At 44.3% G+C, this 23,608-nt stretch overlaps 2 protein-coding genes across 16 annotated transcripts in view; both read right to left on the bottom strand.

Moving 5' to 3' along the window:
* Positions 1-2,084: 2,084 nt before the first annotated feature.
* Positions 2,085-9,568, bottom strand: KCNJ8 (potassium inwardly rectifying channel subfamily J member 8). Of its 3 annotated transcripts, none has more exons than XM_083859697.1 (3): positions 9,554-9,568; positions 8,373-8,819; positions 2,085-4,868 (listed from the first exon to the last, which is right to left on the bottom strand). In XM_083859697.1, the coding sequence occupies exons 2-3, from the start codon at positions 8,735-8,737 to the stop codon at positions 3,968-3,970; spliced, it is 1,266 nt and encodes a 421-aa protein (XP_083715823.1). In that variant the 5' UTR covers positions 8,738-8,819; positions 9,554-9,568; the 3' UTR covers positions 2,085-3,967. The 3 variants fall into 3 exon arrangements, with proteins under 3 accessions (XP_083715823.1, XP_083715822.1, XP_083715824.1); XM_083859696.1 differs by lacking the exon at positions 9,554-9,568 and adding an exon at positions 9,055-9,470; XM_083859698.1 differs by lacking the exon at positions 9,554-9,568 and adding an exon at positions 9,067-9,470.
* Positions 9,569-17,313: 7,745 nt separating this feature from the next.
* The window catches only part of ABCC9 (ATP binding cassette subfamily C member 9), a 69,086-nt gene continuing 62,791 nt past the window's right edge, over positions 17,314-23,608 (bottom strand). For 11 of the 13 annotated variants that reach the window (XM_083860179.1, XM_083860174.1, XM_083860176.1 and 8 more), the window contains 5 exons: positions 22,656-22,764; positions 22,334-22,437; positions 21,464-21,597; positions 21,159-21,221; positions 17,314-19,215 (listed from right to left, as the gene is read on the bottom strand). In XM_083860179.1, the coding sequence (XP_083716305.1) occupies positions 19,078-19,215; positions 21,159-21,221; positions 21,464-21,597; positions 22,334-22,437; positions 22,656-22,764 (548 nt within the window). In that variant the 3' untranslated portion in view covers positions 17,314-19,077. Of the gene's footprint in view, positions 19,216-19,842; positions 20,023-21,158; positions 21,222-21,463; positions 21,598-22,333; positions 22,438-22,655; positions 22,765-23,608 lie in introns of all 13 variants that reach the window. The other 2 variants (XM_083860186.1, XM_083860178.1) reach the window with 1 other exon arrangement.

The raw sequence follows: 23,608 nt of genomic DNA, 5'->3' as shown, positions 1-23,608 counted from the left end.
AATTACTCATCTAAGCTTAGAAAACAGTTTTGCTCTTCTGGTAGGCTGCACAAAGACCCAAAGCATATTAAATACACAGAATAAGTGATGTCAAGTAATGCAGTTCTGGTTACACCATGTTGCAGAGGGATGGCAATGGTAGGGACACAAATAAGTGTGAAGGGATGATGTTGATACCTTATTGAATCTAATTTACTGATTTATTATCAATGAGATGGACAGTTAACTGTTAACATGAACTGTCAGCACTATTTGGTAGAAATCTCACCGTCATTCTTAACTTGTCAGTCTGTGTTACAAACAGAAGGTTTCCAATTTAACATAAAACCCCTTTCTGATACAGTTGCCAGGGAGAATATATAATTAAATGTACTGAGCTGTGGTGCTGCCAGCTAATCCCCTCTCAGCAGGCAAAGCTGGGTCTGAAAGGACATGCAATGATATCACAAAGCTGGGTCTGAAACCTGTCCTTTCAGTGAGGAAAACAGCTCCCAGGCCCAAGACCTCTCCCCTGCTCTCCACCACTGGCTGCCTCTGTCCCTGACCTCTCCCAGGACTTCAAAACTTGCTCAAGAAAGGGGCTCTGTACTGAAGGATTTTCTGCATGGAGCAGGAGCACAGCACATATGCACATGATATTCATGGCACAAAGCTCTGCCTTGTTTATCTGCTCAGCATCCTGGCATATGACTGAGGTGTTTTAGTGTTACTTCAAAATACAATATCCCTGCAGTAGTGTTCCAAGAAACAGTGTATTAGGTGTGAAGCAGAGAGAGCCGTGAAGATAAAATAAAATTCGGAAGGAGAAAATGAGAAAATGGTTCTGGGCAAAAAAACCACCCCAAACCCTTATTTGAAATACTGAGAGAATAATGAGGTAATATAGGTAATGTAAAATTCAAAAGGACCATGGAAAAGGCTGCGATACAGGAAAGACTAAGAGGACAGAAAAAAGAATGAAGAATACAAAGAGACAAAAGGGAAAGGAATAGGGAAACATCAGAGATAGAAGAAAACTTTCATTGGGGGTTAGGATTTCTCCTTTTGTTTCTTTCTCTCATGGAATTTAATCCCATCTGTGGCCAAGAGACAATAGTGACCAGCATATAAGAGAGGCAAAAAGGGTGGGAGAAGAGTGCAGCTGGCTACTCTCTTACCTGGGAGGATTTCTCTTTGGAAGGGCAAAGACATCATGAGATTTTGGCTGGATGGTGAGGGGCTGGGCTGAGCTCCTCTCGCTCTCGGCGGAGGTGGAGGCACGGCTGGTCTGCAGTTGCTGCTTGGAGGATTTGCTGCCACGATGGAGTTTTGATCCTTCCATTGCATCTCCCACTGTGGGCGAGCCTTTGCTCATAAGAGCAGCTGTTGGACTGGGACCTTATCAACACCCATTCTGACTGGAAGGGACCCTTACTATCTACTGGGGTGCCTCAGGGGAAAACCCAGGACCTGACCTCCTCCCCATTTCCAGAGGCCGTGTGTCCCTGGTTCGTGTGGCAGCTGCTACGGAGGAGCCCGGCTGCCACTGCCCAGCCTGTGGCTTCCTCTGCTGCCTGTGGCTTTTTTCACTACACCCTAACCCACACCCCCTGCCTGTTGGGACACTCTGCAGCTCTTGCTACAGCTGCGGAGTTTCTGATACACTTCCTTTGCTACTCTGGGGTCTGCTCATCCTTGCAGTCCCAGCCGCCGTTCTGCCACGACACACAAGGGAGACACGGCTGCGCTCACCTCACAGCGCCCCCTGCAGGCGCGGGGGAGTCCAGGCACAGCCCCGCCCGGCTGGGATCCAGCAGCGCCCCTGGTGGCTGAGACTGGAGCTGCACCAGGGGCTGCGGCAGAGAGGAGACTGTCACTGGGATTGTGGTTCTGTTTGTTACTGCTGCCACTGCTATTTGTTTGCCTTGTTATATATACATACTAGTGATGAACTGTTTCCCACGTCTTTGCCTGAAAGCCCCTTCATTTCAAAGTTATAATAATTTGGAAGGAAGGGGGTCATACTTTTTCTATTCCAAGGGAGGTTCCTGCCTTCCTTGGCAGACACCTGTCTTACAAAACCAAGACATTATTGTAACTTTTTTTATTATTATTTTGTATAAAACCTGCTTTTGCACAGCATCTGACTTAACCATGTATCCAACAGACAGCCTCAGAGAAATTCACAGTCCTGTTAATGGAGGACAGAGACAAATTGTATGCGCTTCACTCTGATTCTTCTTGAAAGTTGCAGCTGATCATTGTTTGGACACACAACAGACAGATTAATTTCTCCAGATGTTCATCACCCACCCTTCCAGAACATTAATGGGCAGGCCAGGGAATGAATGCTTTAGTGAGAAAATTCAGTTTCCTCTGCTGCTTCATATGAAGTATTTTGTCAGAGTTTTTGTTCTGGAGAGGACCTGTTCCAAATTCAGGGAGTCCACACCTCAGAGCAATGCCCCTCTGTGCCACCATCCAACACCTTGTGAAGCCTGAAACCATCCATCCAACAACTGCTGATGAGCTACTTCCAAAGAAAATGAGAATCCAGCATTGCTTTTGACTGTTTCACCTTACAGGAAAAAGCAAACATTTAAACGTTTGAGTGGCTTGGAGGGTCAGAACAAGGACAGTACTTATCTCAAGCCACAGACATAAGACAATTTCTGCAAGAGATTTGAACAGAAACTTCTCCACAGTTATGCTTATTCACACAGGAAAAAAGCATGTATCAGTTTAGGCTACCAAATGTGACAGAATTAGTTGTCTTACTTCTATGCATTCCTGTAGAAAAACTTGTGATGACATTTTTGGAATGGCTCCAGGTAACAAATGCCCATTTAATTTCAAGAGGAAAGCTTCTTGCCACCAATTCTCAATGCCAGATTATATAAAACCACAGGTGAGGCACTGCTAAAAAACAGGAATCCAGCAGCAGCACCCAAGTCCCCCTGAAAAGCATTCAGATAGTTTTGAAAATACCATCTCTAATACTATTGGCAGGCTTCCTTCTCATTCCCATTCATGAGTTCTCACTGGCAAAAAAATAACCTTCTTTTGTAGGAAGCAGACTTAATCCTATGAAAAGTAAGTGAAGCAAGTACATGTGTTTCCTTCCATGTATGAATCTATCAAAGAAAGCAAAACAGGATTTGGTCTTCCATCATGAAGATAATGTTAAAGAGACATCTGCTTTTTTCAGCTTGAATAATTTCAGTGAAACAGATGACCAGGTGGCAGCCAGGAGGACTGGGATTTCTCAGCTTGGGCTACAGCTAATCTAAGATGCGTGTTGTCCTGCAGCCAAGAATCTCACCCTAAGAAGAAGAGCAGCACTCCGTCATTTCACTGGTCTTCCTGCCTGGAGTGACACCAGCTTTACTATGGGATGGACAGGTCACTCCACCTGACCTGAATTTGCTCTCAAAATGCCCTTGCCACAAGCCAACAAAAAAGAAAAAGCCTGGGAAACCAAAGGTGAAATGGTGGCTCTTCTCCAGTGAAATCCTTGAAGAATTTAGTTACTCCCTTTAAGAGAACAAGGAATTCACACAAAAAGATCAATATCCAAATGTCACGCACAAAATCCGTGGGAGCTGTTGAATACAGAAGTTTTGTGAAGCACTTGCATAGGAAAGCCCCACATTTTGTGACAGCCATCAAAAGATAAGAAAGAGACCTTTGATAGGAAAAATACAATTTAAAAAACCAGCATGCCATTAAACAAGTATAAATATACATTATATTACATGAGTGAAGTGTGTTTTCTTTAGTGTACATGCCATTTTTTATTAATTCATACACTAAGTGCTAAGGTGTTTTCTAATGCCATTAGGTGGTGCTTTCAGTAATAGAATAAATAGTTCTTGCACAGTTCTCTTCTGCATTGTGTTCTTGTTTTCTTAAGTAAAAGGTAATGGAAGCAAAACACAACAGGTGCCTTCTCCCTCCAAAGCCCAGTGGCCTGGCACAAAGCTGTGCATCACGTTTCTGAGGCACTCTGGCTCCCCTCGGGTGTGATAAACTGCACTTTGGGCACGATGAGCGAGGAGTTGGTTCTCCGCATGGAGTTGCTCCTCCGAATGGAGTTGTTTCTCCTCATGGAGTTGCGCTTCCTCAGGGAGTTTTGGTGGGACAGCTCGCTCTTCTGCAGGGTCTGGATGAGGATGGAGGGCTTCTCATCAAGCTCCCGGGCGCTGCAGCGCGGCGCAGCCACTTTGACGGTGTTGCCGAACTTGGAGTAGTCGACAGAGTACACGCCTTCCTCCTCAGTGACAATGGGCACGAAGCGGTGACCCCACAGGATCTCCTCTGCCACGTAGGAGGTTCTCGCCTGTGTTGTGATGCCGGTGGTTTCTACAACCCCTTCCAGTATCACGATGAGCTCCAGGTCCTGGAGCGCCAGGTCGGAAGCAGAGATATCATAAAGAGGACTCCGCTTGTCTATGACATGACAAATGATCAAGGGAGCCACCAGGAAAATGTTGTTGCTTTCAATGGGGTTATCCACGGGGATATCTACTTGGTGAATGGGTATGACTTCTCCTTCAGGAGTCGTGGTCTTCCTCACAACCTGGATTCTCACTGAGGCACTGATGATCATGCTCTTCCGGAGGTCGCCCACGCGAAACATGAAGCAGAGCTTGCCATTGCGGACGGCAATGACTGCCTGCCGGCTGAAGATCAGCGTCTCTGCCCGCCGGTGGGCCTGCGCCGTCTTCATGAATATGCAGCCCAGCATGACTGCATTGATGATCAGCCCCACAATGTTCTGCAATATCAAGACTGTGATGGCCAGGGGACACTCTTCGGTCATCATCCTGCCCCCAAAGCCAATGGTCACCTGGACTTCGATGGAGAAGAGGAAAGCAGAGGTGAAAGACCTGTAGGGGAAGATTGCACCCAGTTAACTCTCAGGACATGGAGCACAGACTGAGAAGCTGTTAACATGTACTTCCAGAAACAAACTTAAGGACCTGTTTGTGTGGCTCTAGTACACATAAGCCTTCTGTTGATACCAGCCAAAGCATTGCATGCCTGGTGGCTCAGATTTGTGTGGTTGGTATAATGTCTAATGGTGACAGGGAAGACCTCAGAACCTGAGCTCCTTCAAGGACCATCTGTGTGACTCTGAGCAGCTCAGGGAATCTCTGTCCAGGAGCACAGGCTGCCCACTGACTTAGTGAACAGCTCTGGAAAAGCTGGGCTTTCCACCTTCTCCATTCCATGAAGCCCTTGGTGGAGAGAGGTGGTTTTGGCAAGCATGGGCAATCAGCTGGCACACTGAGATCCTTCCAACAACCTGTGCAGGGAAAGGAAACAGGGAAAACTGCTGTGCTTCACTCATGCTACCTGAATCATGACCCAGAAGTTCCTGGTGGGGGAAAAGGGGCTTTCCCAGATTTGTGATGCTTCCCAAACCCTTGCTCGCCTTGTGACTGAGCGGGATGAGGCCAGTGGCCCCCATGGTACTCCCTGCACACCCTGGCAGAAGGACAGTGCTGTGGCCCAGGGCTTGGTTTCAGCTCACTGCCAGGGCAAGAACAACTGGAAAAGTTCAACACAGAAGTGGGATGTAGAAGTGTGGGTTAAGTTAAATACTCTAAAATGCTATAGTGCTAGACTTCAGAAAATGTTGTCCACAAACTTCCCAAAATACATTATTCACAGAAGCCACAAAGTCATATCCCCTCTATATATCAAGGTCCTTAACTTTTTTAATATTTATTTATTCCTTCCAGATACATCCTTCCAGTGCAGTCCAATAAATCTGAAGCATCCCAATGCTTAACAGGGCTATACCAGTGGAAAATATATCCTGCCCATGAAGATGGGTCTAAATAATTTCTTGGATTTGCTTTGCTTTTCAGTTAATCTGCTTTTAGATTTTTTTTTCCTTTTCTAGCCATATCTTCACTGGGGTATCAAGGACACATTTAAACAGCACAGGCAATATCAAGGATAATTTTCTGTGCAATGAAAAAGCCCATCTTTCAGAAAACCAGCCAGTCTCTGTACAGGTACCTTTGAAATAACTTTCTTTTTTCGCCTTTTCTATTTTTCTTAATCATTAACAAATTCCTTTGTATTGAGGGGGTTTATTTTGTATTTCACTCTGAAGAAATCAGTGACAAAGGAGTTCATGAATAGAATACATGGAATGATTTCTTATAATCATGAATATTCGGTTACATGCAGAATGAAGCTTCTGGATTCAATTTCAGTCAGCTTAATTCAGCTTAAAATTCTGTTCAGTAAGTAGTCTGACTTCCCTTAGCAATATCCTTTCTTTAAAAAAAACAAACAAAACAATCCACCTTTTTAACAGTGGAAGTAAGTGAAAGAGCAAGTTTGGAAAGCATTTTAACCATGTGAAATGGGAGAGAGAAAGTGCAAATCACACTGTTCCCAGGTCCTTCCCCTCAGAGCTGTGTAGCAGCTTCCCTTTTTGGATAATGTTTGCTTTCTGTGGAAAAGAGATGTGAGGCTTAGAAATTTCTGCAGTACTTTGTAAAATGAAAGGGCTGTGCAAACTCTAGGCACTGGTTAAAATTTCCAAAACCAGGTTTTCCTGTGAATATGTAATGATACCTACCCAAGAAAGCTCTCCTGAAATATCTGTGGGCCTAAACCTCAGGGGAGTAAGTTAAAAATTATTTGTCATGACTTTGGCATTGCAATACTAAAGGTATTTTACACGGAAAAAAATGCCATTCTTAAAGATGTCAGCAATCACACCGTTACTTCATGACTTTGACCAAAGTGGTAGCCAGATTTCTCTTGGAAAGGAAAAGGTTTCCCATGGCTTGGACATGGGCATTGGAGCAGCTGTTGCCTGGACACCTCATGAGGGAGGGGTGTGTGCTCTTTGGCATGGGCTAAACCTGAAATTATATTGATGCATTCACTGTGCTTCCTAGCAGACATCCTAGAAGAGCCACAGGCAGCTTTGGGGAGGGAACTGGGGCAGAGTCCTGGCTGTGGATGTGCCTGGCCCCAGTGGAACGAAGGCCTTGGCCCCCAGGTCAGGATCTGCGGGGTGCAGCCAGGCTGAGGGAGCCACCAGCCACATGCAGGGATGTCCCCTCAGCTGACCTTGGAGAGCTGCAGGGTTGTAGCTGTTCACTAATTCCAGTTGGACAGATCCCACAAATCCCAGAAATTCCGGGAGTAACGCTCCTGCGGGTGCAAGCTGGGTCATGACATCTCATTTCAGAGGAAACTGTTTGTGGCCAGACATGAGAAAAGATATAAGACACCAACCTCTGCTCCAATTTCCTCAACCTAGTGAAGGGTAGCTTGGAAAAATCCCCTCTTCTTTTACCTTGGAAAATCTCCCTTTAGCAAATAAAGTGTCAAAACAAATGGAGAATTAAATTTTTGCTACCTCATGAACCAGATACCAAGTCCCTTCAGACTTGGTGAGGTACCTCAAAACTTTGTGGGAGAAAGGAGAAAAGGAAGTGGCTTTGCTGATGTCTCAGAGCACCCTGAAGCCCCCAGACCCTCACAGCACTGCAGTGTGTAAATGCAGATGATCTGGGGCAGCCTGGTGGTACAGAACAAGGACTTTTCTACCTAAAAACCTAGGGCTAAAAAAGCAGATTTAATTTATGAGATCCTGAAGTGATCTTATGGCTTACTCCACCTGCAATTCACAGTCTTCTCTTCCACGTATGTTTGTGTCAGCTTATCGGTGCCCTGACAATTGTTGTAGCTTTGAAGACAGGGAGTAAGATACTTCAACATGTGAGATTTAATCCAGTCATCCCTTGAGCTTTACTGTCTGACACAAATGCACAATGTGGAAAGTGTTCCTCTGTCCAACTGCTGGCCTATGGCTTCACCAAGGTATTTTGAAGCTTGCATATTTAACACGCTCATGAGAGTCATCTTGAAACACACTTAATTTTGTCCTAAGTGACACATTTCCTGGCAGCTCTGACTGGTGCCCTGCCTGACACCCAGAGCTGGTTCTCTGCCTCTCGGGCACTGCTCTGGAGGGAGCACCTCTGGCCGCTGTGGCGCTGGGGATGCTCCCGCTGCCGTAGACAACGTTACAATACATATAACACATACCCACTCTTGCAGCAGGCTCTTATCTCGACAGGCAATCAAGTTACCCACAGAGTGTGGAGACACATGAAAAGCAGCAGGTCTCCCTCTCTTTCAGATCCTGTAAGGAATCAAAGACATCTACAGTATAGTATTTTCCAAGCCCGGGAGGCTTGCTGAGTTTACGCAATCTAGAGGAAAACACTGCACTTTTCAACTGTCTCAACCAAACCCAACAGTTCATGTAAACCAAAAGCTGCACTTCAGACAACGCCAGGACAGCAGGCAGTTCTGTCCCCCCCCTTCCTTCACCCCACCAAACTCTACTTTACCTGACACACGTCACGCATGGTGTCCACTTTGTGCTGTTCGAAGGGTTTTCTGTGCTCGGGTCCATGTCACCGTGGGCAAAGGCCACCAGCCACCACATCATGGCAAAGAGCAGCCAGCTGCACAGGAAGGACATCGTAAAGATGACCAGCGTGTGACGCCACTTCAGGTCCACCAGGGTGGTGAAGATGTCCTGCAGGAATCGCCCCTGCTCGCGGATGTTCTTGTGGGCCAGGTTGCAGGCGCCGTTCTTGGCGATGAAGCGGGCTTTGCGCGGCCGGTCGCGGATGCGCGGCTTGCGCAGGTTCTCGGCAGCGATCCGGGCCAGCACATACTCCTCAGGGATGATACTCTTGCGAGCCAACATCTTCCTGCCACCATAGTCCACTCAGCCAGACGTGAAATGGGAGGTGGTCCCTCTAGCAAGTCTCTGCAGGACTCGCTTTACCCTGCAAAATAGAGAGAAACTGGTCAGAGTTGTCACCTGTGCAAGAAGCCCCAACTGGTTATCCCTTGCTGAACCCCACTACATTTAATGCTGGTTCTACAGTGCCCTCTCTCTCAGACCATCATTTTTATATGAGCAGTCGGTATCAGCTCGTAGCAGAAATGAAAGATGCTATTTGGAGACTCCTTGCAGGAAGGGAGGCTGCTCAGCAGTCTCACAAAGTCGGTGTAAAGTACCGTGACAGACACCAGCTCCGCTCCTCAGGCTGTTTCTGCGGAAGACACCCGTGCTCAGATGGGGACTGGAACACAAAGCGCTAAGTTATTCGCATCCTTCAGGACCTGGAGAATCAGACGTCTGTGGTTTGAGCCGAAGTTATTCTGCGGAGACAGCGTGACACTCCCTCCTCAGGGCTGCAGCGCATCCAGCCGGGAGCCCCCGCGCCGTCCCCCGGCAGCATCACAAGAAGGAGCGGAGCGGGAGGTGCGGCAGGCAGGGAACGGGACTCCTCGGAGCAGGCGGTCGCATCTTCCCTCGCGGCTCTCCTTCCCTTCCGGGATCAGGCGGGGAAATCCTCCCTTTATTCCCAAACTTTATCCCCAAACGCGTGGCAGAACCAAGGCACGGAAAGCCCGGCTCCCCGGCGGCTGGCCCGTCCCACCGGGGGAGGGCAGGGCTGCCTGACCCCCCAGCGCCTCACAGGCTTCCCCCAGCCCCGGCCCCGCCGCCACTCACCGCAGAACGGGGCGGACCGGGCCGGGCCGGGCGGAGCGGGGCGGGCGGAGCGGGGAGATGCGCGGAGGGGCCGGGGCGGAGCTCGGGCTGGGGATGCGGGGCTCGGGATGCGGGGCTCGGGATGGGGATGCGGGACTCAGGCTCAGGATGCGAGGCTCGGGATGCGGGGCTCGGGCGCACACGCTCCCTGCGCTGCGCGGTGCCGGCAGGCGATGGATTGAGGGAGTTTTAGGCAGGTTCCAGTCCCTTTAAGAGCCGAACATGGTGCTAACACTGCCGGTCTGTGCCATTTCGCTAGTTACACAAAGCTACGCGCCTGCTGCTTACCCTGGCAAGGCAAGAGTTGTGCCTTCCTAACTTTATCTTCCCTGGAATCTGGCTGAGACGGAGGAAGCGAGGTTTGTGCGTAAGTGTTTGGGGAACCAAAGCCAGAATCTCATGACCTTTGCAGCTTTGGACAAGCTTAATTACCTATCTCTGCAAGAAAGGAAGGGAAGACATTTGTTTTCACGGGTCACAGCTCTCGCTGAGCAGCATCAGGCTCCTTGTAATATTCAGCTGGTCAATGGGCACTGGCAGCTGGGGATTTGTATTTGGGATGGGTGTAGGAGGAATTATGTACATTGACAAGCTCTCCCCCACCTCCCCAGTGAAATCCCTGAAGTTCTTTCTCTTTCCCACTGGTTGAGGTTAACAGTTTTGGCCCTTGTGTTTAATGAAAACTTGCATTCTTGGAAATTGCAGTTTTTCTTTTTTTTTGTCCTGAAATCTTGGGGTTTGTAATGGGAAGAATAAATAGTACATCAACTTAATGAAAATATCTACATTTAGATTTTAATGAAGAAAAGTGCAGAGATTGTGTCAGATTAACTCCTTTGTATCCAAGGAGTGTGAGAATGTGTGTGTACGGTAGAGAGGTTCCAAACTTTTCTCTCTATCTCTCAAGGGAATCACCTGTAGGGTATAAAATCTCTGCAGAACAAAATACCTTACTCCTCTCTGTAAACTAGGGAAAAGTTTGACAGGCCTGCTGCAATCAGGAAGGTTTTAAGCATATTCAGGCTTGGAAAAACTGAGAAGGCACATTTTGACACACAGTGTAATCCTCAGCTTGAAGAAATCCACCCTGCTGAACACATGCACGTGCTCAACTTTAAATAGATGAGTGGTTCCTGGAAACTTCTCCAGCACTGGCCTTTGCTAATACCACATAGCCGGTAGCCAGAGCAGAGACAGACACAAAGCCCCAGTCATATTAGGCAATTAGCTAAATATTTATGCGTGAAATTAACTTTAGGCAGATAGGAAGCTGAGAAATCAGGGTCTAAGCCAAATACCTTTAGATTCTAACCTGACTCTGAATATAAACACGCTAAGTCACTTGGGTGGGTATCTGCAGGGTCAGCATTGTTGGTGTGTGGCACCTCATGGGCCAGGCTTGGAGAACTTGGGAAATTATCCTTCTACAAATGGGGTGGCAGAGACAGCTCTGGAGGGGTTGACTCGTTTGTTTCATGCACCCTCCAAAAATCATCTCACTTGGAGGTAAGTATTGGAAATAACTGGTTTAATACACGTAAACCTCCCCCTTGTTCCATTTCCCTTTTCCCATTTTCCTTATTCTCTTCCTTTGCCCTTCTCCCATTTAGTTCCTGTGAAGTATTTGTTCTGTTCTAGGGCTAGAAACAAGATTGGTGTTCCCCAGTACGGCTGCAACTCAAAAAATAAATGTCTGGGAACTGCATGGAACACTTCCCACTCTCACTTCTTCATGAGATCCTTGAATTGTATGACTTTGCTTCTGACACATATTGTCTCATGCCACATGCCCAATTGCACAGTTTTCTCTGAAGTTCTTGAAATCCACAGCTTTATAATCAAGGGCTTTATAATCAAAAACACACTGAAGAAATGTTGCTTTATTTACTTGCCACTTCAGAGCATAACACACATGTGTGGCTGTTTTCAGCCTCATGCCCTTCTCACTCAGCCCCTCAAGTTGCTGCTATGCTCCCCACCCCATCTCTGCTAATGGTGAGTGTGACTGTGGGACACACAGTTAGTGTGTGGATTAGCAGCTAGTTTGGAAAAATGGATCAAACCCATCTTTGAGGGCGAGTGGGAGTAAGGAACAACATTCCTCGAGCTACTCAAGTGGAACAGAAACTGCTGCCAGCACTGGCACTGTCTGGAGTCCCCTGTGAGCTCTCAGGCCCATGTGATCCCCACTAACCTGCTGGAGGTTTCCTCCCTCTCAACTGGGCACCATGCAGAGGCTGGAATTCTTGTAGGTGAGATAGGAAGGGAGCCATCAAACACACACAAATAGTCCTGGCATAGCCCCAGTGTGGCTGAACAAAAGTTACTGATCCTTTCACCCATCATCACACATTGCAGGAAAAGTGTTCATAAAGCCCCATCTTTTTCTCTCTGCCTGTTCAGTACTGAAAGAGATGCCTTCCTCCTCACTTCTGCTGGGGATGAGTTTTGAGGAAGCCTGCTGGGCCATGACTGCAGGAATGTGAGGATCAGGAGCTCCAGATATGATTCTTAGCACAGCATCCATTTCCCCAAGCTCCAGTGTATGAATATACTCTGGAGAGTGACAGCTACTAAAACCCTTCCCCTCTGACCTTTTAAATACTTGCTTGGTTGCCACATGAACACTTGGGTCTGAGATTTAAGTAATAGCTGGGAAAAATCTCCTAAAATGTTTCCTAACCCATTTGGTAAGGAACAGAGTGTCTGAGTGTTGTGAACACAGCCTTTTCAGGAAAAAATATGATCAGAATTGATGGCAGTTTGAGGTCCAGTTTTCTTATGGACCTTCATGTGTCTCCTTCTTGCTGTTTCATTCCCCTCCACCCACAAGCATTACTGATATTATGGTAAATATCACTTTACAATTATGCCTATCTAAAAAACAGGATTAAATAATGTGCTTAGGCATGAATCTGAAATTTCCACATTATAGCCGTGTCCAGCTCTTTCAGAAAATCCTGCTTTGTAATAAGTTTTGTTTGAAATTCTAATCTTAGCTTAGAGATAGGATGACTTTGCAGGCGTCCAGAGATGTCATGCACTTAGAGCGAGGCTTCCACAGAGACACAAAGCTGATAAGCCATATTCGGATAGCGTGGGTGAACTCTTCCCTACATGAGCTGGCAGGACATCCATCAAACATGAAAGAGCAGAAACTGCAAACTAAGGGCATCTGTTACCCTGAACCAGCTCTTTCCCCCTCCTCCTGCCCTGTTTCATGCAAGAGCAGCAGGACAAAAATAGTTTTTATCATCAGAATACATGTAACTAGTGCCCCTCATCCACTGTAAGTTGCATAGTGAACTTTGTTCATTATGTACCTTTTCCTGGAGTTTATCCTAAGGCTCTGGGAAGAGCAACCCCGGTTTGAGATTGTTTCCTTGCTTCACCATGCATAATTTATGAGGAGGCTGTAAATCAGTTTTTAGGTAGGTTGGTAGACAGTGAGTCTCTAGCTGTGTTCCTAGAACGTGGTGTCCCTTAGGTGCTGCTCCTCTCTGGGTCACTGGCTTTTCCAGGGTTAAATTAAGATTATGCCAGTGACAGAAGGGAAATGCCATGTCTTACCTTCAGATCTTATCACAGAATATCTGGCAACTCCAAACTCTCAAATCTTAGATGCTCTGGTGCGACCTGAAGAAGCAGATGGCCCCAAATCTGAATGATTCAGCCATGAAAATCTGCAGTACTCGGAGATTCTTAGACTCTCACCTTCCTGCCTCTGATGGAGAAGTCTAATGGTCATATTGCTGCAGAAGCAAGGGCCCAATAATGTGACTGGTAGAATAAAACCACATATAACCATTAAATATGGAAGAATAGGCTGCCTTGGAGCATCTGTAGCTGTGATCCTGAAGGATGGTGGTTCTGGACCATGTCATTTACACAAAGCTGCATTAGTTCCTTAGTTACATGGTTAAATATTTTACTGCACGTTGAAGTGATATTTATGGATATAGCCCAAAAATCCTGAAATAAATTAAAGGGAGAGTTAAGAAATGTCATGGGAATAGCTATGAGGAACTCTTCTGGGCAGTCCTAGCTAGGACTGTTCATTACTTACTTATACCTTTAATCCAAAGGTTGTATAACCATGTAATGTATTTATGTATAAAGCAGACTAATATACATACATGGGAATGAATTGCAGTGGCCACTGAAATGTGCAGTGTGCTGTTGTGAGCTGGATGCTGCATTATTATATAGCAGCTCATGGGATGAAAATCCCTGTGTTCCATGAAAATGAAAGGGGGCATCTTGCACATGATAAATGACAATTACACCTAATAGAAACCAATTCAAAGTATATTTTAAATAACTGTTTGTTTATAGTACTCAGAATGTGGTCTATTATATTAGAGAAATGAGCAGCCCCTGCCAGGAATGTCTGTTCTGTTTGCATGGGTAGTATCTAGCAGCAGACAAATGCTATCAATAGTGAATAATTAATAGTAACTGTAGTAAATAGATTTTCTAAAACTCTCTCTTCTCTTGACAGATTACATTTGGAAGTTTCTTGGCTGCATTTAAGCCAATACTTTAAGCTGTCCTGCCAAACCAAAACAGCATCAGCAAGTTGCTAATTTGTACGTGTCAGCGAACTTCTGCCTCATGACAATTTTTTTCATCATTTGACTACCTGATAGCCTTTCCCCACAGTTCTGCACAGAGCTCAGTTCTAGTGGAGAGAAAACAGAGCAGTAAAAGATCAATGTGGAAATGATTGGGATGTTTGCATGGCAATGAATAATTTGATTTACAGTTTTGTTTTCAGACTTTTCTTAGTAGTTTCTTAGTTTTGCCTCTGAAAGGATTTAGTTTCCAAAGAAACCAAGGAGTTCTTCACATGCCACCATGGAACTAATTTCAGAGAATTTACATAACATTTCGATTTTAAATGAGGCTTTCAAAAGGTGCTACTTGAGGATGCAAATATGCTGAGTTAATTTTTGCTTTTAATCACATTTAGTAGGAGAATCATTGCTCCAGAGAGGTTTTTACAAGTGGCACTGTGGTTTCAGTGGATATTTTAGAGTTGATTTTGACTGGCAGTATCACACTGGGGGCACGGGGTTATAGTGCTTCCAAGGGGAACATGCTCAACTTCTGACACTGGATAATGGAAACATGATAATGAAAACGTGGCCCCTGTCCACAGCTTTTTTTATAAAGGTAGCTGTCGATTCAAGTGCATTATATCTCCATTTATTTTTTTGATAAAATACTTTACAAGCATTTATGTAAAATGCTCATGTGAGGTTTCCTTCAGCTTTTCACGATGCATTAACAAAATTGCTTGTGAATGTATTGACATCTTTACATAATAATACACAACAGTCCACTGCTTTAGGAAGCAAAGAGAGCACAATCAATTAAATGAAACAACTTATTGTACAAGGAGTTTTTACTACTTGACCACGTTTGAAATTGCATTTCTGTTTTAAGCAAACACAGTTCAATATTATTGTTTTGCAGAGGTTTTTAATATATATATATATATATATGCATCTTTATATATAATGAGATGCAAACTTCTTTGGGCTATATTCCTGTTGGTACTGAGTTCCATGGAGGTGTATGAATTTATAGCAGAGGTGTTCTGCTGTAATAAACCTAAAAGGGGCTTGTCCAAGTGCTTGAGAACTGTTGGAGAATATATTCTTTTAGCTGAATGATATAAGTGGGAAAAGGAGGCACACTCTTGCAAATAAAGAAAATTTTCAGGTCTGCAGTGAGACTGGAACTTATAAACACTTGAGATACCTCTTGTGCATATCACTTGGCTTAACAAAGCAAAGATCTCTCCCTGCAGACTTTGCCTTGCTTATGCCCCTGCCTTAACAGAGCTATCCCAAACTGCTCAGGGGAAGTTCCAGTGTTTCTTAGCACAATTAAATTTGGGCTCAGTAAAGGTTGTATGGGGTATTTCTAATTTAGAAGAAGCAAGGATGAGCTGTTATGAGCTTGATGAGTTTGATGAAAGGCCACATACAGGAAAGGAGCAGTTTGATCCATGCCAGCCCTTAGACTCAAGGAGTGGGAAAGATACCCCCGGGTTGTGAACCAAAGGTTAAGAAACACTGTTGTGGCTCCACAAGAAATTGCACAACCAATTTCTGTACTTAAAGGGGACCTACAGGAAAGATGGAAAAAGACCCTGTGAGGGAGTGCAGTGGTAGGAGAAGGGGTAACGGCTTCGAACTGGAAGAGTGTAGGTTTAGATTGGATATTAAGAAAAAATTGTTCTCTATAAGGGTGCTGAAGCACAGGTTGCCCAGAGAAGCTGTGCCTGCCCCATCCCTGGCAGTGACCCAGGCTGGATGGGGCTCTGTGCCACCTGTGATAGTGGAAGGTGTCCCTGCCCATGGCAGGGAGTGGAACAAGAGGAGCTTTAAGGTGTCTGCCAACCCAAACCATTCTGTGATTTTATGATTGGCAACAACTTTGCTGTTTCTCTCACAGAAATGCTTAACAGAAAAATGAATGCAGACGCAATGAGGAATATTATTTAGGATCTGTCCCAGAGATTACTTTCCTCTGTCCATAGTTAAATTTACACTTAGCCAGTGTTCAAATTCAATGCTCCTTTGGAAAAGGAAGAACTGCATAGTTCTGAAGAACAGCATCAGTATACTAAAAGCTTGCTTAGTTTAATGCTTAGAAAAGCAAACCAACCCCAAAACATGATGCCACTAGAGTAAGTGTCCCCCTGAAAAGCAGGGGTGTATGACAGAAAGACAGGAAAGGGGAAAGGAGACTGAATGCAGAGCTGTGTGAGAGAAGAAATGGGGCAAAGGGCATGGAGCTCACCTGGGAAGGAGTGGGAGGGCATAGGCAGAGTAAGGAGCATCCAGAGATACAAGCAGGAGCCTTAAGGGTCTGTGATACAAGGAGATTGTGAAGAAAAAAGACCAAGGAGGCTGTGGAAGAGAAGAAGGGCCTACCAGCAGAAGATGCAATATGACAAGAATCAGAGTCTCGGCTGATGTTTCCTTTACCCTGCACACAGGACAGCCTTAGGAAACTGCTCCCAAATGGGACACATTTTAGACCTTTACATGAAATCAAAATAATTTTGTTTCAAAGGTTTCATCCCTTCTGCACCCTTTTCAGTAACAAACCATTGGTAACACCCTCCTCCTTCAGAGGAAAACACAAAAAATGTTCAGCCTAAGCCCTTGGAGAGTCTGTACCATCATGTGAACAGTAGCTATAATGAGAGGAGACCACCTGTGCCTGCAGCAGGTGGTTTATGTTTGTTATCTTGTAAGATTTGTGTATGTTGAATAGGATTAATCGCTTTAGAAATGGGATTGTGCTTTTAAACCTGCTGGGCAGCAGTGGGACATGCTGCAGCAGTCACTCAACACTTCAGCCATGGTGGATGTAACACTGGGGCCAATATTTCTGCACTCCTTCCTCCAAACTAATGGAGCACCATGAGGTTCTCCTCATCACGTGTTCATTTTCTCATATATATATATTTTATTTTCCACATGTTCAAACGGCAGAGTTCACTTCTAAAGCCGTGGGTGAGTAAAGAAGGTACTTCTCACACCTGTAATGGCTCTGGGACAAACCTAAGAGAAAAGAGGTGCTAATTATTGACCCCTGTTAAGTATCACAAGACACAGCCCCAAGCCCATGGCAACCCTTTAATGCAATGGGAACAGGGAGCTCATTGAGCTGGCCAGCACCACTTAAATCAGGATTGCATAGTCATCAAAGACACACAGATCAATAAAACTTTTTGCACTTCATCTTTATACCCAGTCTGACAGCAGGGAATCCAATGATCTTTTCGCTGAAGACAATTAAATTAAGTCAAGAATAATTTTGGCCTTTTCGACATGAAATTTGAATAACAATATGTGCTTCTGCTGCAGGCAGATGCTTTTTAAAGATGTATTTTATTTGAATGACAAAATTAACCACAGGGAATTGATCCAGAAAAGAACAAAAAATGTTTTCACAGTGGTAGACAGGGAAATCACAGAAGTAATTCCCCTCATAAAATGTTAAAGACTGAGCTGTTTTGTTTAGTTGTGTTACATAGCTTTTATTTTCAATAATCAGAGAAAATAAAAACTTCCAAAAATCAATTAAAAAATATAAACCACTGTATAACTTTTACACTGTGAGACTAAATGTGATCCCAACTTCAGGTCTCACAGCTTCTCCAAAATTATTGCATTTTGAGGGGGGAGGAGGGCAAATGCTGTGCCTTATTATTTTAACAACACTAAAAATAGGCTTAAGTACACTTAGTATGTTGTAGCAGCAGGTAAATAAGAATCACCTTGAATGTTACCAGTGAAGCTGATCTCTCAAGCTGTACCTTTGAAAATATGCTTGTGAAACTCCTTCTAGGTGTTTACTCCCCATGGGTCAGGATCTAACCATGTGTGAAAGGTGCAGGCAACTTTTGCAAAGCTGTCTGATGTAAATATTGCATCTAACTTCATCTATATTCTTGAAGATATACCAATAATTTGAAAATCACACCTCCTTGTACTAGATCTGATTTAGAGGTAGGCCACAAATGTATAAAGGAAAATAAAGGTTGTCCCCAAATAGAACTTGAAGGACTAAAGACATATAAAACAATTATTGGTTGGCTATTTACATGCCACTTTAAGCAGAATATTTTAGTAGATGTGATTAAAGGATTGGCTAATACCAAGTTTATAAATTCAGATCAATTTTAATACAAAGTCTTGAGATACTGTACAAAATTCCTCTATAAGCCTATCAAAGCATGCATAATCATAGGATGATTTGAATCCTTAATGAAAGTTGGAAGAATGAATATGAATTTAGGAACTGAATATGGATTTAGGAATAAACCATCGTTGCACTGAAAATAGTTTTGTCAAAACTAAGTGTGCTTAGTAAAGTGGAGGACAGGAAAATGTCCTTATTCCTGATGAAATTCCTTTCCCTTATTCACTGCCCCTGAGCTACAACTTGGAGAGCAAAGTTTATGCCTTTGGAATGCAGCAGACTGCCCCAAGTGCTATGGGCTTGGATGTTTTTCCTAATTTTTCCCTCTGGGGACAGAATGCATCTGGGGAACCTCTTGCTTCCTTGACAAACTGCACGATTTGATTGCTGGTTCCAGCATAACATGTGAAGTTTATAAGATCAGTGCATTCTTTTTCTCTCTTTAAACAAAAATAATGTTAATAAAAAGTCTAAGGAAAAAGCTAAATTCCCAGGAAGTAAAAACTTCTCCCTCCATGTGTGCACGTGTGCGTGTGTGTGAGGTTTAATAGCTTTGAATAAAGTGACATTTTTATTGCTTCAAGGCATACATGTATTGCAATAGGTTTTATTATTTTGGAAGACGGAAGTGTGAAGAAAGAAGCTCTAAAAAAAACCCAAACAAAACAAAACAAGGTAAAAGTGATGTTACACTGAGTAGAAAATATTTGCATTTCATCTGTTTAAAAATAAGCTGTTAAAATGCCTTTTGTGGCTGTTCACATGTCAGCCCGGACAAAGGAAGCGAAGATGCCATCTTCCTGGGAAAGCAGGTTCTCAGGAGTATCGTATTCCAGGATGTTCCCTCGCTTCATGACAATGACCAGGTCTGCAGTGAGGATGGTATGAACCCGGTGCTGCCACGAAGGAAAGGAAACAGACGTTTTCATTTGGATAATTCTCATTAATGGGCCTCATGTAAGGCAAATCCCACCAGGGAAAGGCTGTCCTTGTTTACAGTGATATTTGGAATAGATCCTTGTACTTTAACCTTCAAGAGATCTTCAATTACTTTACAGCCTCTGCCACCAAGCCTGAAAATACTCAAGCATGACCTTCACTTTTTGCCATTAGGGACAGCACAGCTGTTGGAATAAATCCTATGGCCCCACTGATACACGTCTTCCCCCATGGAAAATAGGGATGAGAAGCATCCTGCACTGTCAGGTGGCTTAGCATCCTGTCTGCTCCTTGTTCTCTGCATCCCAGCAGTCTACTCTCCATCTATTTCAGGGTACTCCTGTGCTGTTGCCTTCTGTAAATCCCTCTGAGATCTAATTTGAGTGTGCTCCAGGCAACAGTTTAATCCCATAGGCTACAGGTTTGAAACCAGTTTGTGTTTAATTTCAAGGCCATATGAATAGTCATGAAATTTAACAAACCCAGGAACCACACAAGAAGCACCTTCTTGCATTGTCCTCTCAGAAGCCGTGCAGCAGAAAGGAAGCAGAGAGAAAGGAAACTAAAGAGGTAAAAATAACTACCAAAGAGCCAGAAGTCCTGTGAGCAGTGTGGACTGAGAGAGTCTACTTGTGAGTCTTCACCAAAGTGGTGAACAGGCCGTCCTCTTTGAGGAGTAAGTTTGAAGCAGTGTCACATTCAACTAGAAAGCCCTCAGAAAGGACTAGGACAAGATTGGCGTCCAAGATGTGAGACACGCGATGCTGGAAAAAAGAACATAAAAACAGGTGGGTGAAGGAAGGATTGGCTGTGCATGAGGAGAGGAAGGAATGAAGCCAGCTCTGTGAGGAAAGCTAAATATTAATGTATGCTGTTTCACTCAGGGCACTGACTTGGGAAAGGCAAAGCCAAAGCCAAGGAAAAGTGAGATTCGAGCCAGAAGGACAATACAGCATGGAACTGAAGAACAACAGTCTTAGCACCAGAATCTTCAGCATTTACACAGCCAAGAACCTTGGAGCATGTTGTAAATGAGCTGGGTTAAGTGGCTTGCCTGACACAAACTACTCACTGACAGGCTTGAAACCAGAGTCCAGGAGGCCTGACTGTAATCTCTAACCACAGGACTGGATTCCAGACAAGGAAAATGAAACAGCTGTTGAAACACGTATTTATCTTGTGGACAAAACCTCTGTTTGTTGACTATTGCTGCTGTCACAGGTGGAAATATTCTTAATGGTATCCACCACATCTGTGCATGTGTATGTATAAACATGCATGGATATATGGAACTTTTGGGCACTACAAGTGGCAGGAAAATGGGAAAGAACATCATAAACCCTAACTGAAAAGGTATTATTTTGAGGGGTAATTCTCACTGATTCCAGTTTTTAAAACCTTTAAACCCAGCTTTTTATTCCAAAAAAAGAGAAAAGATAACCCAACTTAAGAAACCACACCAAGAATATTATGAAATCTCAACTCCTAAATTTGTGCCATGTTTGTAGGAACTATACATACATGACCTTCAGAGGCAAAATTCAAACATGTATTTTAAAGCATCTTTCAGTAATGGTTCAAACCATGCATTTGATTTCAGTTTTTTATTAAGAATGACTTCAAATTTTGTTGGAGACAGTGAAGATGCTGAAGTTCCCTGCAAAGTCTTTGTTCAGATCCAAGTGTTCTAGTTTGATAGCACGACAGCATTTACTGCAAAATTTCAGGTTGATAGTAGTATGTGTCTGACTTGTTCTGGTATCACAGAATATTCTGGCCTCGTGGTTAAGTTCTATTTTGTGGTGCTTTTAGTTTTATGTCATGGTGTTTAACAGGTGAAGGGCAAGGTTAACTGCCTGAGGAATGAGGAAAAAAGAACTTTTTCTGGCTTAATACTTACTGCTATTGTTACAACAGTGCGGTCAGCGAAGGCAGTCATCACAACTTTCTGCAAGATGTTTTCCTGTCAGAGGAAAAGGCTCACTCCAGTTACTTCATCCTGTGACATTCTAATTCACATGTTTCAAGCATATTCCACACTATCTCTTTCCCAGCAGGGAAATGTCACACCTGTGAAAGCAGGGGTTCTCTAAAGCATTTCATTTTATCCTGAGAGAAACAAAAACACTGCCAGCTTCGTGGCTGACACTTAGGGAAGATGGCTTTCTCCTGGTAGATCCTTAATCATCTTATTGGTGTACTCACTGTGGCCATGTCAATAGATGCAGTGGCTTCGTCCATGATGAGGATGCTGCTCTTGCGGACAAAGGCTCGGGCAAGACAGAAGAGCTGCCTTTGCCCCACACTGAAGTTTTCCCCTCCTTCTGTGACCATGGCATCTGTAACAAAACCAGTTCCTGTGAACATTGCACCCCTGAAATGCTGCCCCTGAGAACTCTGCCTGTGCACTATTCCAGGGTCAAGTAAAATCCTCATAAAAGCCAAAAACCATAACCTTGACTGACCAGTGGGATGGAGGGATACCATGAAAAATGAGCACAGCCTCTTGAGAAAGGAGAAATATATCACTAAACAAACAGTTGGCACAAATTGTTAGGAATTCTGGTTGGCTGCAGGGTAATATCTTAGTAATATGAAATATACTTGATATGCAAATAAGTATGTGACTTTCTTTCATGAAATGGATCTGAAATGGTAAGAAAAATGCTCTGTCAGTGTTTACAGATCCACTGGCAGAGCCAGATTCTGCTAAAAGAGGTAAAATTGTTCCTTTTTCTCCTTACTAATTATCTCACTATGATCATAGAATCATAGAATATCCTGAGTTGGAAGGAGCCCACAGGATCAACAAAATCCAACTCCTGGCCCTGCACAGGACAAGAATCACACCATAATGCTGAGGTGTTGCAGGATTTTTCCACAGTGCATGGGAAACCAGATTATTCTTCAGCTTTTTAATAAGAATATTCTCTCTAGTATGAAGAGAGAACCTTCATTATGTGCCTGTCACCCCTACGTGATGATCCAGAGTGTCAGATGGGATGGATCTGTTTATCTGTGTGTATGCATGATTTCATTACTGGCCCCTAATCCCAGAGATTGGTTCAGACATACCAAGGCCTCCTGGCAATGACTTGACCATGTTCTTCAACTGAGCAATCTCCAGAGCTTCCCAGAGTCTGTCATCGGTGCATTTGCATTCGGGATCCAAATTAAAGCTGCCAAGAAAACCATAACAGGGGTCTTGTTGCTGCAATTACTTTCAGGTTTTCCGCAAATTAAAACCTTGCATAATGTGTTGCTCAGCAGGCTGTGCAGATGGATTGGACTGAGCTAGGAGAAGGTTCCTTGCCTTTTCTATCCTCTCCTGTCCCATAGCTCCAATGAGAGGCAGGCTGTGCAATGCTGCCTGCTACCCCTGATGACATACACCTACCGGATGGAGCCACTGAACAGGATTGGGTCCTGGAGAATGATGGAGAGCCGGGACCGGAGCGTGTGCAGAGGCAATTTGCTGATGTCTATCCCATCAATCACTATCCTCCCTGTGCCAAACAACACACAGAACACGTGAGGGAATTGCATAAAGCACGGGATTCACAGGTAGCAGGTGGAAAGACGGAACAGCCCCTCTGGGCTGGTCTCTAGATGGTGGCACACTGTCTCTGTGAGCCCTCAGCACTGTTAGACACATGGAGAAGGTGAATATATCTAATAACACAAGCCAGGGATGTCCCAGCTTATCAGTGACACTGCCAGCTTTCTCTTTTCCTCTTTCTTCCCCCCACCCTCCCTGAAGAGAAATGTCTTCCTTTCAATGTGATTAATGATAGCACCAGAGGGATAATTTATTATGGGTCAATTACAGCAAAACAGAGCAAGAACAAGAGCAACTTATTTTGCTGTGCCTTTCTTTGCTCCCCTTGAATTCAACAGTTGCTGAAGATATTGCCTTTGAGAAGGAGCACAAGTTATTTGCATAATATATGCACGTGCAGGTATACAGGGGGTTGGAGGTTACAGGAAAGGGATGGGTCAGGGCAAACTGAATGAGGATATGGTAAAGGCTATTTCCATCAAGCACTTCTGCAGTTTTCATGTGGATTGCTTCACTAGGCAGCTGCACTCCTCCCTGGGATGTACCTAACATTAATTTCATTAGTTCTCTCTCCCGACAGTGAGAACTTAAACATGAACTGGTAGGTGCATGGATATTCAGAGCTTTGTACGTGTGTCTCTTCTGTCATTCCCATTGTCATGATACTGCATTTTGTAGGTTGTTCTCTGTGACCCTGTTCCAGTGGAAGATTTCATCAGCCCCGTAGCTGGACTACTTCTATTATTATAGTGTTATGCTTTTATTATATGGTCAGAAGAATCAAGATTTTA

The sequence above is a fragment of the Zosterops lateralis genome (assembly GCF_965231275.1).
Source record: "Zosterops lateralis genome assembly, chromosome: 4".
Taxonomy (NCBI): domain Eukaryota; kingdom Metazoa; phylum Chordata; class Aves; order Passeriformes; family Zosteropidae; genus Zosterops; species Zosterops lateralis.
The sequence above is the reverse complement of the archived record's forward strand: the minus strand, read 5'-3'. Positions and strand labels throughout refer to the sequence as shown.